The 18607-nt window shown below is 39.6% G+C and overlaps 1 protein-coding gene across 1 annotated transcript in view; it reads right to left on the bottom strand.

Moving 5' to 3' along the window:
- TENM1 (teneurin transmembrane protein 1) overlaps nucleotides 1-18607 on the bottom strand; it is a 900209-nt gene that overhangs the window by 153226 nt on the left and 728376 nt on the right. Inside the window, exon 19 of the mRNA XM_027963346.3 lies at nucleotides 6001-6120. Coding sequence (XP_027819147.1) covers nucleotides 6001-6120 — 120 coding nt within the window. The remainder of the gene's footprint in view (nucleotides 1-6000; nucleotides 6121-18607) is intronic.

The following is an 18607-nucleotide window of genomic DNA, read 5'->3' on the forward strand; positions in this document are numbered from 1 at the left end:
GGAGGACACAATTTATGGAGTGAATAACAACATATTTTTTAAATGAATAAAGGGCAATGGGATTCTCCTTAATATTCAAAGCAACTTACATCCACAGGAGAGAGATATAAGCAATTCTTTGTGTTTAAAAAAAAAAAAACTTTCTTAAAACACTTTTCAGTGGTAAAATGCCCTGATAGGGAATCAGACTTAATTATGCATATCTCACTACTCCCTTCATATGACATTTATTGTATTTATTATAGTATTACCAATTGTGTCCTGTTGCAGAAGTCTTTCAGATAAAGATAAGTGGACAGTAAAAAAGGATAGCTAATACTGTATTTTTTATTGTTGCTTTTTCAGTCAAGTTGCTGTAATATTAAGGCAGTTTCCAAAAAAGAGGATTTGAAGAACTGCATTTGCTATAGAAAATAATCTAGGTTTGAGCTAAAAAAGGAAAACCCCAAATGGCTTATGGTTTAAGACAGGCTGAATTCATGATAATACAGGAGGAGTTTAAGGCAAGCATAGTAGGGGAAAATCCTACATTACTTGGCAAGAGACCTTTTCTCTGGTTCACATTCTACATTGATTTAAGTGTGTCCTTGGGCAAGTTTATTTGCTTCACCCAAACCTCAGCTCTTGACTCCTTAAAATTGAACTGCTGATTTATTTGAAAACAAAAACAAATGCAAACACAAAAACAAAATAAGCTATCCAAACAAGAACATATATACCTGAGAATTACCCTCTACTTCTAGAAAGACAAAGTGGAGAGGGCAGACTTCTTATTTTGTAGAAAGAATGTGGTTTTGGCTTCATACACACCTGGGGTTGTATCCTGGCTCTGCCATGTTAACTTTGTGTCTTTGGGCTAATTATTTAACCTTCATGAGCTACAGTTTCCTCCTGAGTAAAATGGGGTTAATATGATCTATCACTCAGCTACTACTGCAAATGAGCAAATGAGATAAAGACTTAAGGGCCAAGCATATAGTAGGGACTTAACAAATATTAACTTTTTCTCAAATCAGATCCATTGCCCTATTAAATTTACAGATGTCTTCTCTTGTAGTTCAAATGAACTCGAGGCTAGTTTTTTTTTTTTTAATCTTTATAAGCAGATACTGATTTTTAAGCTTTCCTAGTAACTGCCCCTAGGTGACCTGTGTTGGGTTAGTTTGATGTGTCAATTTTGTTGGGCTCTAGTACCCAGTTATTTAATCAAACACTAATCTAGGCGTTGCTGTGAAGGTATATTGTAGATGTGGTTAATATCTACAATAAGCTGACTTTAGGTAAAGAGGATTACCCTTGATAATGTGGAAGGGCCTCATCCAATTAGTTGAAAGAGCACAACTAAAGTTTCTCTGAGGAAGAAGGAATTCTGCCTCAAGACTATAGAGTAGCATCTACTCCTTGCCAAGAGATTCCAGTTTGCTAGTGTATCCTATGGAGAAGGAAATAGCAACCCACTCCAGTATTCTTGCCTAGAGAATCCCGTGGACAGAGGAACCTGGTGGGCTGCTGTCCATAGGGTCTCAGAGAGTCAGACACAACTGAAGCGACTTAGCAGGCATGCATGAATTGGAGAAGGAAATGCCAACCCACTCCAGTGTTCTTGCCTGGAGAATCCCAGGGATAGGGGAGACTGGTGGGCTGCCGTCTATGGGGTTGCACAGAGTCGGACACGACTGAAGCAACTTAGCAGCAGCAGCAGCAGCAGTGTATCCTACAATTTTTGGACTTGCCAATCCCCACAGTCACATTGCAATTTCTTGAAACTCTCTTCCTCTCCCTATATGCAGCTAACCCTTGGGGGTTAGGCTCTCCCCAAGCACAGCTGAAAATTCACTTATAACTTTACAGCTGGCCCTCCATATCTGAAGTTTCACATTCATGGATTCAACCAACTGCAAATCATGTAGTATGATACATATGGACCCATGCAGTTCAAACCCATGTTGTTCAAGGGCCAACTGAATTGTGTATATGTGTGTGTGTATATATATATGTATATGTATATATACTGTGTATGTATATATGTATATGTGTGTATATATATGTATGTATGTATGTATATATATATATATATATATATATATATATATATATATATATATATATACTGTGGGGCTGGAGAAGAATTTTGAGTGTTCTTTGGAATGCAAGGAAATCAAACCAGTCCATCCTAAAGAAAATCAACCCTGAATATTTATTGGAAAGACTGATGCTGAAGCTCCAACAGTTTGGCCACCTGATGTGAAGAGCCAACTTGTTGGAAAAGACCCTGATGCTGCGAAAGATTGAAGGCAAAAGGAGAAGTGGGTGGCAGAGGATGAGATGGTTAGATAGCATCACTGATGCAATGGATGTGAATTTGAGCAAACTCTAGGAGATAGTGGAGGACAGAGGAGCCTGGAGTGCTGCAGTTTATGGGGTTGCAAAGAGTTGGACACAACTTAGTGACTGAATGAAAACAAATATATACATCTACATATATACATACATATATGCATGTTTATGTACACGTGTATATGCACACACAGAGGTTCTGTTTCTTCTCTTCCACCTAGATATTACATATAATAATCACTGTCTATAGCTAACACTATTGCAAGACCCAACAGAATGCTCTGTGAATAATCAATTCCTTTGAGGTTCCCCCATCACAAATGGTCTCCATTGGCATGTGTCATTAAGAACAAGTTATAAAATCACATGACAGTGAGCATAAAACACTGAAGGGAAAGGACATATTTGTTTGGAGACTGTTGTCAATCTACAATAAGACTAGTCCTATCCATAGGTAGAAGATGCTTATGTCTGCCTTAGGGTATCCAAAAATGAACAAACTCTTACCTTGAGGGGAATCAGAGGAAACCCTTTCTTCATCTTCCAAAGTCTTTCAAACAAAGTTCTCAAGATCTTTAATGCTCCCAAGAATCTTATAAGAATGTCACCTCTTCACCTATTTTGTTTATCACTGGCTGAACTATTTATATGAGCACCTGTTATGTATCTAAGTTGAGTGTGGGAAATCACAGAAGATAAGAGCCAGATTCCTTGGGTTCAACTTTTGGCTCTGTCCTTATTAGCTGTGTTAATTTGGATAAGTTTCCTCCTCTGCAAAATGGGGAGGATGATAATGATTCCTGACTCATAAAGCTGTTGTGAAGATGAAATAGAATAACATGTATGACAAAGAATACAGTAGATACTGGTACATATTCATCTTTCCTTTAGAATTGCTGCTTCTTCATTTTCTGCTACTCCGACCTTTCCTAATCCACATAGGAGAGCTCTTCTTACTTTTAGAGACACCCATCTTCCACTCCTATCCTTCCTTCTGCGTCACTTTGTTCCTATGACCTGGACTTTTCTTATTTCCTAGGGAAAGTTGTCAATTAGTTCTACAGTCCCCATAACACATCTGCATGTAACAGGGACTTTGAAAGAGTCAGGATGTTAACCCAAAGCAGTGATACCATTGGTGGGAACAACAGGCACAGTGGCAGACAGGTGAGATTGACACGTGGAGGCAGAAAGCCAGAACTTTTCAGCACCTTGCCTATCACAGACTGTCTACTAGGTAACTAAATGCTAACCTCAACCTTTCTATAATCCTTTTGCCCTCAGGTATACAGATGGTTCTTGAGTTACAAGGGTTTGACTTTTTCAACTTGATGATGGTGCAAAAGCAAGATGCATTCAGCAGAAATCATACTTTCATCTTTTCCTGGGCTAGTGATATGGGATAGAAACTCTCTTGTGAGGCTGGGCAGTGCTGTGAGTTGCAGCTCTGTTGGTCACATGATTTTGAGGGTAAATAACCATTTGCTTACAACTCTTCTGTACCCACACAACCAGTCTGTTTTTCACTTTCACTGACATATTCAATCAATTACATGAAATATTCAGCACTTTATTCTAACAGGCTTCATGTTACATAAATATTGCCCAACTGTAAGCTAATCAAAATGTTCTGAGCACATTTAAGGAAGGCTAGGCTAAGCTGTGATGTTCAGTAAGTTAGGTGTATTAAATGCATTTTCAACTTAAAATACTTTCAACTTATGATGGGTTTATTGGGATGTAAGCCCATCACAAATTGAGGAAGAGCTATAGTTTCCCTATGATATTCTACTTTTGAAATGTATATAACTCAATCTGAGGTAGCAACCAGCAGAGGCACCTAAGTGGAAACTCTCATCACTCTGTCACTTTATGTCCAAGAGACGACAGTGGGACAGTCTGGTTGGCATTTGGGGCACATATTTTGAGTGTTTACCCCCTTAGTGGAGCCTGAGGGAAGAGTTACTGCCAGAGGGGACTCTGACTAGAATGTGCCATCTATATAAACCTAGTTCTCACAGTGAGATCGGAGGAGGACGGTCTTGGAATTTTACTTAAGACTAAAACCACAAATATCACAACACAAATGGTCCCTCTTTAATGCTTTCTGTAAACTGGAAACAAATTTATAGTCTTTTAGACATCACATTTCTTTAAGGTTCTTTTCTGAATATCAAATAACTCACTGAAACCTTTATATACTAGCTAAAAAACTGAGGCCCCATCATTTCTCCATGGGAAGCCAAATGTCCCTGAAGGCATATTCTATTTAAAGAAATAATTTTCATTTATAAATTTCTGGCACATGGTTGAAATGCTGGCGAGGGAGAGACCAGCTTTGTGTACCAGCTACTGGTACATGAACTACCAAAATGCCATCATTCAATCTGAGAGAAAAGTCCATCTGAATTAGTAGAGAGCTCTGATTATAATATATTTGAATGGAAATATAGTTTTATATTGCATATATATGTATGTATGTGTGTGTGTATATATATATATATATTCAGACTAGCTGCTCCCAGAGTAGTTCTGCTGAGCTTGTTATAATGAATAGATGGCTCATTAATAATTAGCAATACAATTTACACCCAAATAATTCATATAATTTCCTAAAGTCCTAAAAACAATTTTTCTTAAGTAGGTTAAAACTCTTCCTTACTATTTCTCTATTTCTATAAGCCTTTTCTTGAGAGGCAGTTGAAAAAATAAATTCAGCATAGCTCACGTTGAACCATTAACAGTCCTGAAGTGGTTAGGACTAAAAATAAGGTTTGATTTTAGGTTCTTGAAATGAGATAGTCTCTTACACTGTGATAAAGCTTCAAGGCAACAGGTCTCTTTTTGTGAATACTGAAGCGACTTGTCATGAGTAGGGCATTTTAAGGGTAGCCACCTGGAGACTAGGGTACCTCAAAGCCATCATTACAGTGTTACTGAGAATCATAAATAGGTACCTTTAAGCTGGACACATGGGCCTATTGACAATTATTCTGAATAAATGTCTACTTAAATGATGGCAACAAAAATGTTTTTGTGAGCAAATCCTTTTCCAGGAGGAGAAGATTTAACTAGTGGTCTTGTTTCCCAGGCCTCAGAGAACCTGGGGAAGCCCTCAGAGAGCAGCTTGCTGATTGGTGCTTAAGGTTAATCACTATGGTTACACGGACATCAAGGGGGAATTGACTAAGCTGCCGGTGCTCATTGATCCAGTACAGCCACTAGTAAACTACACAGGACACATTTTTTTTTTAAATGTCTTAATGAGGTTGAATTGTATATCTTTGGCAGAAACATTCTGGACAGCTTTATTTCAGAACTATATTGAGGCTATCATAGAAGAACAGCCTACATGTACAATACTTTATTATCTGCATCATCTCACTGGATTATGAAGCTGGATTTATAAATGGAACTAGATGAAGGCTAGAAAACTCTCCAAATGGCTAGGGTTTCAAGAAGACTTGAGAGTAATAGTGCAGGTTTAGAAGAGAAATTTGGTTTGATTTAGATGGGGAATAGAGGAAATAACACCAATGACTTTTTAGATACAGCTTGAAGGAAGATAGGCTTATGAAGCCTGCATCATCTGAGCGCTGGTTTAACTAATGGCTAGAAGTCAGTACTGGCCCCTCACAGTGATCAGAAACAACACTGACCTACCTTCCATCTTGCCGGCTGATGGTAAATCCATAATCACTGTGGTGCAAGAAACTAACATTCACCCCTACTAGAGGGGTTCCATCTACAGCCACCACTTGGCCTCGAATCACACAAGCACGCCTGCAACACAAGATGAAAGACAAATATAAAAGCATCCTGAAAATAGATTCTAGAAGCCAAGTTGGAGACACTACAGAAAACACAGTTAAGCATAACCAAGAAAACAGTAACTTCACCAATTACTGGGTAGTCACTCTAATAACATTTTGGTGAGGGTGTGCATATCTTTTTTACCAATATAAATTGGGATTATACTTGGCATAGTTCTGAATCCTGATATTTTAATGTTGGTAGTATATTATTAGGGCTTCCCGGGTAGCTCAGCTGGTAAAGAATCTGCCTTTACCAGGAGATTCACCTTTACAGTGCAGGAGACCCCAGTTCAATTTCTGGGTCAGGAAGATCCTCTGGAGAAAGGATAGGCAACCAAACCCAATATTCTTGGGCTTCACTGGTGGCTCAGGTGGTAGAGAATCACCTGCAATGCGGTAGACTTGGGCTTGATCTCTGGGTTGGGAAAATCTGGAGGAGGGCATGGCAATCCACTCCATTACTCTTGCCTGGAGAATCCCCATGGATAGAGGAGCCTGGTGGGCTACAGTCCCTAGAGTCGCAATGAGTCGGACACAACTCAACGACTAAATACAGCACATGGTATGTTATTAACGTTGTCCAATATAATTGGAAATTCCTTAATATATCATTTTGTTATTATATAATATAGCCTGAAAACAGTATTTCTTGCTTAATACAGCACCTGTTTTAGGATATTTAGTTGTTTTTTATTTTTTCTACATTGAATTTCTTATTTCCTTGGGAGGCAGTCCTAGTTGTGGACAGATACTTTTCTCTTATTAAAATTAGTAAAAACTAAAATTAGTTAATACCTAAATACACTGTAGATATGGTTAAAGTCCCTGCTGACCACCCCCCTCCTGTTGTTCCTAGTCTTTTCCCCAGAGGCAATCATCAGTAACATTGTGTTGAGTGCATTTTTATGTATTTATATACATAGGTGTGAACATTTTTTAGGCCCTAAATACATATTGCCAAATTGTTTTTATTGGAAAAAGAATTTTAATGAAGCAGACTTAGTTGGATGAATTTTAACAGTTAAAGTTGGCAAAAGAGACATGGTCCCTGGCGATAATGGACCCTGTTTCTCTGACCTGAGTGAAACGAAATATTTCAGGAGATTTTCCCTTTAAACAAATGAGTTTCATCCTTGCCAAATAGGGGGACTCCATTAGACTAGCCCTTAATAGTGCTGGCCCCCAGGGACCCAGTCCACTAAAACAAGTAGACTTTCAGGTCTAGCCTGGCCAAAAAAGTTTAGGAGCTTGGCAGTTAAGAAGAGGGCTCATGGGCAACCCATAAGCATGGAGTATTCACTTCTCTGTCATTACCACGGCAGTGGGGAGGAAGAAGTCTCTAGAATGTGCATTTTATAGCTGGAGCTAGTAGGGCTGAAGAAGGTTGGGCAAGAGCAATGATTTTTCCTAGGGCATCAATGTAATTTTTTTTTTTCCACAAAGTGAAATTCAGGGTATGCAGGCAAGCTCAGTCTTGGATTAAAAGGGGCCATGTTATTTGGGCAAACATGACTTTTCCAAAATAATCATAGTAATTTCACCTTGGCATTATATATTCTTTGAACCAGCAAGTCATGGGGAGGGAGGTGGGAGGGGGGTTCAGGATGGGGAACACGTGTACACCCGTGGCAGATTCATGTTGATGTATGGCAAAACCAATACAATATTGTAAAGTAATTAGCCTCCAATTAAAATAAATAAATTTATATTAAAAAAAGAAAAGCTCTCGACCACAAAAGCTTACTCAAGAGAGAGAGAGAAAAAAATACCCCGAGAAAGCAGAAGACAGTTACCAGCCAAAGCTTGGGTTATATGTTAGAGCCAATAAACATCACTACTAAAATATTGCAATCAGAGGAACTGCGATAAAAGTTATACTGATAGGATGTTTCCTGCATCATCTAAAGCCTTTCTGCAACGCAAACTATAAGCCACTAAATATAGCACAAAGCTAAGCTGGGCTTCCCAGGTGGCTCGGGGTAAAAAATCTGCCTGTCAATGCAGGAGATGCAGGTTTGATGCCGGGGTCACGAAGATCCCCTGGAGGAGGACATGGCAACCCACTCCAGTATTCTTGCCTGGGACATACCATGGACAGAGGAGCCTGGTGGGCTACAGTCCATGGGGTTACAAAGGAGTCAGATATGACTTAGCAACTCAACAACAACAACAAAGTTAAGCTAGTACAATTGATGCAATTAGTGCTTTTATTGAGCTCTTCAGGCCAACATTCCTTGTTCTGACATGAATCAGTGGCTTTGCTCTTTCTAGTGAGCTGCCCATCTTATGAATTCTGTAAATAATGATTCTGAATGGCATGCAAATGGCACATTGGCACTTGCTTTGCCTTATCTGATTCCTCTAGTTCCTTTCTGGGGAGATTTTGAAATTCTGAGATCTTGAAATCCCATTTTTTTCTAATAGAGAAGACATTTGAAAGACACTGAATTCTGGATTTTGAATTAATTCTGACAGATCTGGTCCCTGGTTTTAAATCCAATGTAACAAGAAAAGAGAAGGATGTCTTTGGTTTTATACAGTAACCCTTTGAAAATCTTTACAAACCAAAATTTGACAAACTAGGTATAGATTAAGTAGAAACCAGCTGAGAAAATCTCCTGCAAACTACATACGGATTGGAGCCAGAGGGGCTGAGAATAGAGGTATGTTTGTGAGGGCACCTCCATTTGAAAATCAGTACTGCATTGCCTCCTGAGCCTACGTGCTGATAGCTTTTTGGAGAGTGTGATGGGGGTATTTATGAACTTGCCAAGGCTTTACCAGTTAGCAAGGTGGGCTTTTCAGTAATGATGCCTTCCTAGGTGGTTGCTGATTCCCTACTGGCAAGACAATTCTACACTCGCTTATTTTATTTGTTCACATTAATCTATATAGTGTGTCTTCCCACAGCTGTACTAGGCTCAATTATTTTTCTTTTTATTTTGTCAAGTCTAGTTGACATTATTTGCCTATATTTTATGACAGACACAGGCTTGTCTCTTCTCTTTGCTGTTCTTTTATTTTCTATACAGCTTATATTTATGAAGGATCCAGGCTGGTGAGTGAAAGTCTCATAAAAGTTATCATTATACTGTGCATTTCTCTTGTATCCCTCTCTTCCTTCATTCTGTATCTCATTCTGAGTAGACTTGTCTTTTGACTCCTCTGCTCTTTAATATTCCTCATATTTTATGAAGCACACAGATTTGTGTGATAATGACTCATCAAAGTCATCATTATTCCAGACATTGTCTACCTGTTCTTCTTCTCATTCATTTCACTCTTCATCATTCATAAATAATGTGCAGACTTGTCTTTCAACTCCCCTACTTTTTTTATTCCTCATATTTTATGACCCACATGAACTTACAGCATATGATAAAGCCCCATAAAACTTATTATTCCACATTTATCAGCACTGAACTCTCTTTGTAATGTATTAGACTTTAAATGTTCTAAGATTCCCTGTATCTTGGTGCATTTGCTCCCATTATTTACACACTCCATGTCATCCGTTTTTCACAAGAATAACTCTTAGCTCTTTTTATTCCTGGATTACTAGTACTTACTATAGTCTTTGACCAAATCAGTCATCCTGCGTCGGTATAAATTGTCTAAATTTCAGGACAGTATTAAAGCGGTCTTTTTTAATTGGCAGTAATTTGGACTGGCACTGCAGGCAGAAACCTAGGAAAAAATTCTTTTCAGGCAAACTCTCCATTTCAGAATGAATGCTCTCGAGTCTGCTCACTTTCCTAGGTTGCTGCAGCTCCAGATGGCCCTTAGGGAACTGCAGATATATTCTTGGCAAATATGGTGTGTTATGCCACTTCGTACAGCTCAACTGCCATTTTGTGTGCTCCCAGCTTCTAAACTCAATTTTCTTCATAATTGTGGATGGTAGCCTTGTATCTGCTTTATTTTTCCTGATTTACACAGCCACTAAAATGTAGTTTCTCCCTCATGTGTACAATCTGTTTGTGTATGCTTCTTATATCCAAGGCGGCCTGAATAATTCATGTTTTTCCTAGATTAGATCCTTGCTGAAGCAGTGAGGTGGGTATGCCTGGGATCTGACTTTGGTAACCCCAGAGTTCTACTTTCTGTGTTTTCTGTCCTATGCATTGTGCTGCCTCTGTGTTTCCTCTCCAGTTTCTTCAAAAAGTGAAAGTGGAAGTGTTAGTTGCTCAGTTAAGTCTTTGTGACCCCATGGACTGTAGCCTGCCAGGCTCCTTTGTTCATGGGATCCTCCAAGCAAGAATACTGGAGAGGGTTGCCATTTCCTCCATGAGGGGATCTTCCCGACCCAGGGGTCGAATCCATGTCTCCTGCATTACAGGCAGATTCATTACTGTCTGAGCCACCAGGGAAACCCCCAGCTTCTTCAAATCACCCTTTAAATGAGGCAGTCATCCTTGGCCTGTCCTTGGTCTGTTCTAAGGAAACATTTTGAACTCTTAAATTTTTACCACATGAAAACAACCCTCTACATGAGTCCTGATCTTGCAGGGACCTTTTTCTGAAACATTTTCAATTAAATAATATTCGGAACTCTTCTGAACCTTTGAAATGAGACACCAGAAATTACTGTCTGAACTGTCATGAAGCTGTCACTGCAAATGTGTATAGCATGTATGTGCCCAGTGTGACTGTCTTTTGTGTTGTGTGTGTGTGTGTGTGCGTGTGTGTGTGTACTCTTAGAGGTGGGTGCTGCATGCTTTCCATCTTTCCCTGGGGCTCTTGTTCTTTGATTCAGACTTGAAGGAAGCCTCTGCTTCCTTCAACCTTTAGAAACAAGGACTTCTCCCTGCTGTCGTGGGTTACAGCAAGATAACTTGAACTTGGATAAACATGTCCAAAGTGACTTTAAAAACACGTATGGGGAAGATCACCCCTCACAAGTATGTCTTTTCATGCTCTCTAGAGAATACAGACTGCTGCCAAGTTGTCTACCTGCTGTCACTATGCTAAAGCAGCAGCCTCAAAGGAACTGCTTCTCCCTTTAACTAAACGCTGAATCCTCTAGACGTTGGGAGTTTGGTTTGAAGAACAGGGCATCTTGGGAAATGTAAGTCCGCATACACTTTACCGAGAGCCTTATTGAACTAACAAGCTGCTTGTTAGACAGTTCTGATGCAAAAGGTCTAATTCATTCTGTATTTGCTATTTTCATGGCATAGTCAAATTATCCCTAGCCTTCAATAAACTCTGGGTTCCATTTTCCTTTTCCCTTATTTGTTGCCTTTTGTCTTCGATGTCAAATTTCCAATATTCATTCAACACCTTAGGCGAAAACATTAACCTCAAGCACAGAAGTTGGTTTGAAAAACAACACTGCAAACTAAACTGCTGAAAGAAGATGTAATTTACTGCATTGTATTTCTGATTAAAATCTTTCATAAGGAAAATGAGGCTGAAGGGCTCGGGAAGTTAGAGCTATTTGCTTTCGCTGCCAACAGGAGCATAAGCAACCTTTGAAGGGTAATGTCCCCAGTCAAGGCCTGGCCAGTGGGGGGTCTGGCAGCAGGTGGGCAGGTGAGGTTGTTTTTTCCACAGGAACAGATGAAATCCTTTCCACAGCTGACAGCTCTGGTCAAGAGACAGCATTGAGAAGGGCTGGGCTGGGAGAGGCCACGTGGATCCTCTGCTCACTGGCATTGGAATCCTGCCTTGTAAATTCTTCTATGAGTTGTCAGTTGGCTCAAGTCTCCAAGGGACAGAAAGCTGCTGCCTGTGAGGGGGGGTTTAATGGTTCTCCTGACATCTTCTCCACAAGCTTATTATATCATAAGGTTTCACAGCTGTAGATTGTGTCATTTGGGCTAAATGACTGCTGCTTCTGGGGGGCCCTCCTAGAACACAAATACCTCTGAGCAGTTGGGACAAAGGGCTAATGATACCCTTGTATCCATGGGGGCACACAATGAACAAAGGATTTTATATTTGGGGTTCCCTGAGAGCTCAGTTGGTAAAGAATCTGCCTGCAGTGTGGGAGACCTGGGTCTGATCCCTGGTTGGGAAGATCCCCTGGAGAAGGGAAAGGCTACCCACTCCAGTATTCTGGCCTGGAGAATCCCATGGGCTACATGGGGTTGCAAAGATTAGGACACGACTGAACAACTTTCACTTTCATTTTTCCCGGCGCCAAATCCGTGCTACTGCACGTGTCATACCTATCTTGGATAGGAGTTATAGGTCTGTCTTTCTTATTATATAGTCACTCCAGGGCAAGGACAGTGTGATTTTCTTCTGTGTCCTTCCTAGTGCCTTGTGTATATAGCATGTGCTGAAGAAAGCTCCATTGAATTTCAGCTCAAATATCTTTATGTGAAGGTACAAAATATTCCCAACCTATCCCATAGCACTACTTCAAGTGTTTCAGAGACCACTTTGAGGTTCCTGTGTGGCAGATAGACGTCTTACAGTTCATTTATTAGAAGCCAGCATTCTCAATTGTGAATTATGACTTCATCATGAGAGTTTTGTTTGATAATTGACTACTTCAGGGAATTAAATAGTACCCTTGTGATTGGGAAGGATGAATGAATAGTCCTCCTCAAATAATTAATTTATGAACACTAACCCCATTTTTCCTTTATCTACAACCGTGTAATTACAATTTGGTATTTCATAACTCACATACATTTGAAGGCTCTAATACCAGGTATCTGGGGGTTTCCACATATCACATACTGGTTTTTTGATATAAGTTATCTAAGCTGGTACAGCACCATGAAAACATGTAATGTTACAGCATAAACCTGTTTTCATGTTCTGAAAATGTGAATGCAGTGAATGTTCATATGCAAACCCAGTAAAATCTCATTAGTTTTTACTTAAATAGAACTGGCTGATTTAATCTTACTCAGTTGGTCACTAGCCCAAATAAATAATACCTACTAACTGGGTAACATTAAAAGCAGCTAGGTAGGAGTGTTGCCCATCAACATTCTAGGACTTTGGGAAAGGTGGTGCTATTGAAAATGCAGATAGTTTTTTAAGCAGAATTATTTTCCTCATGGCTAGTGATGTTTCAAGTAAAACAAAATGGGGGCACTCCCCCTGAGGTAGGGTGGCTATTTTCCCATCTGCCCTGGTAATTGCTTGTCAAAAGTAGGCTTGCTTTGGATGCCTGAGATCCCGAAAGTAATGGGAAAAAGATCAAGTGTTTTGAAGCAATAAGAAAACTGACGACACAGTCACATTTTTCAGGGCTGTGAAAGTGCACCGGTTTGCCTCATTTAGACACATGATTATTTTTGTCCAGAATTTGAATCCTGAAATATGTGTCCTGGAAGCCCTTGCAACCCTTGAATAATCTCAAGTTTTATTTTACTTTTTTGGTTGGTTTGTTTTTGGCTTGTTTTATACATTACTCAAATGGTTTTATCTTTGTAATCAGCCTGATGGGGTTTTATTAACCTCATTAACCTTTCCTGTCACTTCTCTGTGAATCTGCCCTTCAAATAATGGATAGTCATTAAACACAGGGCAAGTCTGTCTTGTTGGCTATAGCTTGGCCATGGATTACTCTTCCCTCCAGGAGGAAAAAGTGTGGTCTAACTTTGTCCACCCCAGTGCTAGCTCTGGCTTGTTAATAATCATCGATGTGACTTTTCCTAAGAAATGGAATTACTCTCAGCCTCGTTTGTTCCTTATGGAAAGTGAGACTAATAGTTCTTCCCTGCCTTATTCCTAATCAGCTCATGAAGATACTGGAACAATAAAATAACCCAGTAAAGTGACTGCCTTTTGAACTTGATCTTTCAAATTATATTATGTACCCTGATATCTATATTTATATATATAAATGCATATTATATATACAAATATATAATATGAATATATGCATTTATTTAAATAAGACATTCATTAAGCACTTACTATGAGTCAGGTACCATGCCAGGCACCTTCCTTATTTTATTTCACTTCCCATCAATATAGCCCTGAGTAGGTGCAACTAATAGCCTGTTTTAAAAAAATGAGGAAGTGGATTCAAAGAGGTCAAAAAATGTTGCTTAAGTTAATACAGCTATTAAGTGGCAGAATTGGTGGAGGTCTTTTGACCTGGACTCTCAAGGGCCTAAGCTGTAGCATTTTTAAGAGAAGATGTGAATGATGTGGCTACAAAGGAAAAGAAAGTGCTCACCCACAAAGATGGTGCTATCCATTAGGCTATCACTACTTTGTAGACCTTTACCAACTGCTGAGCACTTTCTACGCACAGGGTGTATAGTGAATATGCCACACGGTGTCATTTGTTCTTTCTCCATAAACTAGCATTTACTCTGCCCTCTCTAGGGACAAGTTTAGATGACAGAACCAGCTAAAGTCACTTCACGTAGATCATACGCCTAGAAGTAGGTACTAAGGATTTGAGCCTTTCAATCTTAATTTCGCAATAAGATAAAATATTAGAAAACACCTATTCACACTGAGATAAGCTGTAGACAGCTACTGTGCATTACTAATGACTGTTATTAAGTACCTCAGGATATCTGAGTTTCAAAATATCACAAGGAACCAACTGAACGGCTTTTTAAAGATTTGTGCTTGGATTTATTTGCTCAAGAACTTGCAAAGAAGTGAAAGTCGCACATTCTTTCTTTTTTGGTACGTTTAGGTGTTGAATGCTGATTTCAAGAGCTAGTCAGCACTATAAATCTTGGAGCCTTCAGCACTTTGTAATTTTTTAAATGTGTCTTGAACATGTGTTTCCTGAACTTTAGCATTAGATAAAATAGTTCACTGAACAATCAGGAGTTCCCATCTTCACAGGTGTAACACCTTTCACATAAACGAGATCAAAGTGCTTTATTAGCAAGTAGCAACAATCTAACTTCTCACTTGGGACAACAACTGCACAAATGATAAGCAAAGGAGGTTGCTTAGGAAACGTAATGTGGGAAGACAGAATCACAAGGGATCATGGCAGAGTCAAACCACTCTTGGGTTCTTTTTCCAAATGTGGGCAGGTTATGTGCAGTGCCTCCCTTTAGAAAGAAAGGTGAACACAGACATTGGCAGGTGCTGATGCTTTAGAAAGAGATTTCCTCAGTCCTTAGTTTATTTAATTTATTCAGCAACTGTTGCATTGTGTGTTTACCAACCCCTAGTTGTATACCTGGTATACTGTCTTTCATACTCTTAAAATTAAAAATACACACAGATTTACCATACGTAAATAGATTTGGAGGTCCATAACTGCTAGATTCATGAAAAAGTTAAGCACAAAACATATGGATTCAAATTTGTTCCTCAGCAAAATTACGAATGATTATGTCACAAACCTTCTGGGGGAAGACCTGTACATAGACTGTGAATGTTAATTCAATGAATGCTTTTAAAATTTTAATTAATTAATTTTTGGCAGGGCTGGGTCTTTGTTACTGCACCCAGGCTTTCTCTAGTTGCAATGAGTGGAGTGGGAGCTACTAGCTGAGGTGCACGGGCTTCTCATTGCAGTGGCTTCTCTCGTTGCAGAGCACGGGCTTTAGGGTGCACAGGTTTCAGTAGTTGTAGTGCACAGGATTAGTTGCTCTTAGGCATGTGGGATCTTCCCAGAGCAGGGATCAACCCCACATCCCCTGCACTGGCAAGGCAGATTCCTTATCATTGGACCACCAAGTGAAACTGAAAGTGTTAGTCACTCAGTTATGTCCAACTCTTTGTGACCCCATGGACTGTAACCTGCCAGGCTCCTCTGTCCATGGGATTCTCCAGGCAAGAATACTGGAATGGGTTGCCATTCCCTTCTCTGGGGGATCTTCCCAACCCAGGGACCAAACCTGGGTATCCTGTATTGCAGGCAAATTCTTTACCATCTGAGTCATCAGGGAAGCCCACCAAGGAAGTCCTCAATGAATGCTTTAATATTATTGCAATATAATAATAATAATAATATATTATTAATAACAATAATGTTATTGCAACATTGCATTTATTATAAATATTCTAAAATATAAGGTTTTGTTATCTCTTCTTTTTCATAATTCCAAATCAGGGCAGAGTCTCTATATATTTGATTTCTTTTAGGGTCAAACACTAATGGATGAAGATCTGCTTTTTTTTTTTTTCTTTTCATAACTAAATGGTCAATGGCTGTTGCTGATTTCTTTCTGGAGGCTATTCAGTTTGTCTGAAGTAGTCAGCTTTTCATAATACTCCTAGAGGACAGGCACCCCGTCCACCTATCAGGAAAACCTGGTACAGTAATCAGTGTGTAGTAATTCCTTGAGAAAGGTTGGTTCTACCTTTCTGTTTCACACAAGACCACAGGATCCTGATTCAGTGGGCCCCTACGAGTGACAGCCAGGCTCTGGATTGTGTGATAGGCTACTGCATAGTCCAGGTGGCAGGAAATGTTCATGTTACAATCAACCAACATATAGATGAATACTATGAGGTCTCAGCTCTAGTGTCATCTCCCCAGAGAGGATTTCCCAGACCACTCTGTCTAAAATGGCCACTCTTTGTCCCTAACCTTTCTTTACCTCAGTCGACAGCACCTATTCCTACCTGACATTTACCTTTTTCATTATTGTCAGTTTTCTTCACTGGACTATATGTGCTCTGCTTAGTCGTTCAGCCATGTCTGACTCTTTGCAACCCCATGGATTTCAGCCTGCGAGGCTCCTGTCCATGGAATTTTCCAGATAAGAATACTGGAGTGGGTTGCCATGCCCTCCTCTAGGGGATCTTCCTGACCCAGGGATTGAACCAGGGTCTTCCGCATTATAGGTGGATTCTTTACTGTCTCAGCCACCAGGGAAGCCAATTTGTCTGCTGTAGTCCGGAGCCTGCTGCTGCTGCTAAGTCGCCTCAGTTGTATCCAACTCTGTGCGACCCCATAGACAGCAGCCCAACAGGGTCCCCCATCCCTGAGATTCTCCAGGCAAGAATACTGGAGTGGGTTGCCATTTCCTTCTCCAATGCATGAAAGTGAAAAGTCAAAGTGAAGTCGCTCAGTCGTGTCTGACTCCTAGCGACCCCATGGACTGCAGCCCACCAGGCTTCTCCATCCATGGGATTTTCCAGGCAAGAGTACTAGAGTGGGGTGACAGTGCCAATACACGAACCAAGTAAACACTGTCATTTTCATCAATCTCAAGATGAAATGATTAATCTTCCCCAAATATGGATTATCTTGAAAGAAATTATAGGATCTATCATTACAAATGATGCCAAAGTATGGTTAATGGGAACATTTTTTCACTGTGGTGAATGGGAGTTTTTTTGGGTGATTGTTTTTTCCCCTTGAATTCATCTAACACAAACATTTCAAATTGTATCAAAAATTATTTATAGTTCTGGATGTCATAGGATGACACGTCTTGCAAATAGTTAAGCTGCTCACTATCCAAATAAGCTTTGAATTTTTTTCTTGCAAATCACCAATAGACTCCTGTGAGTGTCCATTTTAGCAGCTCCTCATGCTCACCTGAGTCAATTAGTCACATCTCTGAATGACTGCTGAAAACTTCCAGGTCAGTCTTGCTTCTGAAATTGTTTAATGACTTTGTCTCATTTGGTAGAATATGTCTTCTCTTACATCCATTTAGGTTACCTGTCTACTCCAGCAAAGCAGCAGAATTTGGGATTCTGAGTTGATGAACCCCAAGCTACTTGATGTTCCATAATCCACAGAATTTATTGAAATTTATAATTAATTTAATTTTTTACATATCTGCATGAAATTTTGACTGCTTCCCCCACTGGAATGTAAAGGGAATTCTGTGAATAAGGGGACCCTGTTTCTTTTGTTTACCCCCATCTCCACAGTTCCTGGCACAGAGTGGGTGACTCAAGAAATATCTGTTGAATAAAGGAGTGAACACATATCTTCATCATTTTGTAAACATGAGTTGATAGCAGGATATTAGATTACATTAGGGAGAGCAGAGGACTTTGGTAAATATTGTAGAGAAATTTAAAATCTTCAGTAACTCTGGAAATATTAATGTATCAGTAAAATGTACATTTCAAAACAATAATTTGTATCTTTCAAGTATGGTTATTCTTAAGTCTTTAGTCTAATCCAAGATCAGCAACTTATGCAGCAATGATCATCTTCCTACAGCCTTTCCCTTAACCTCAGTCTTGATTTAATAACTCATTTTGCCATTCACAGGATTTTACATGGTATATGTTCCCAAATCAACTAAGTGCAGAAAAGCATATTTTATTAAACAAGTTATGATAAGTAATTATGGCTGTTACCTGGTATCATGAATAATCAGGTGTGTGCATCAAGATTTCATTATGGAGGAGAGTGTCATAAAGGAAGGGAAGGACTTGGGTAAATAAAGAGTTTGCCAAGAAGGCCATGTTCAAGGCATTTGCAACACCTCAGTTTGTTTTGGGGCACTTGTCTTGGGTTTTCTCATGAGCTGAAACACCAAAGTGAGCCAGTTCACAGCGGTCTTCCTACTGACTTCCTGATACTGCTCATTATT

The sequence above is a fragment of the Ovis aries genome, chromosome X (genome assembly GCF_016772045.2).
Source record: "Ovis aries strain OAR_USU_Benz2616 breed Rambouillet chromosome X, ARS-UI_Ramb_v3.0, whole genome shotgun sequence".
In the NCBI taxonomy this organism is placed as follows: Eukaryota; Metazoa; Chordata; class Mammalia; order Artiodactyla; family Bovidae; genus Ovis; species Ovis aries.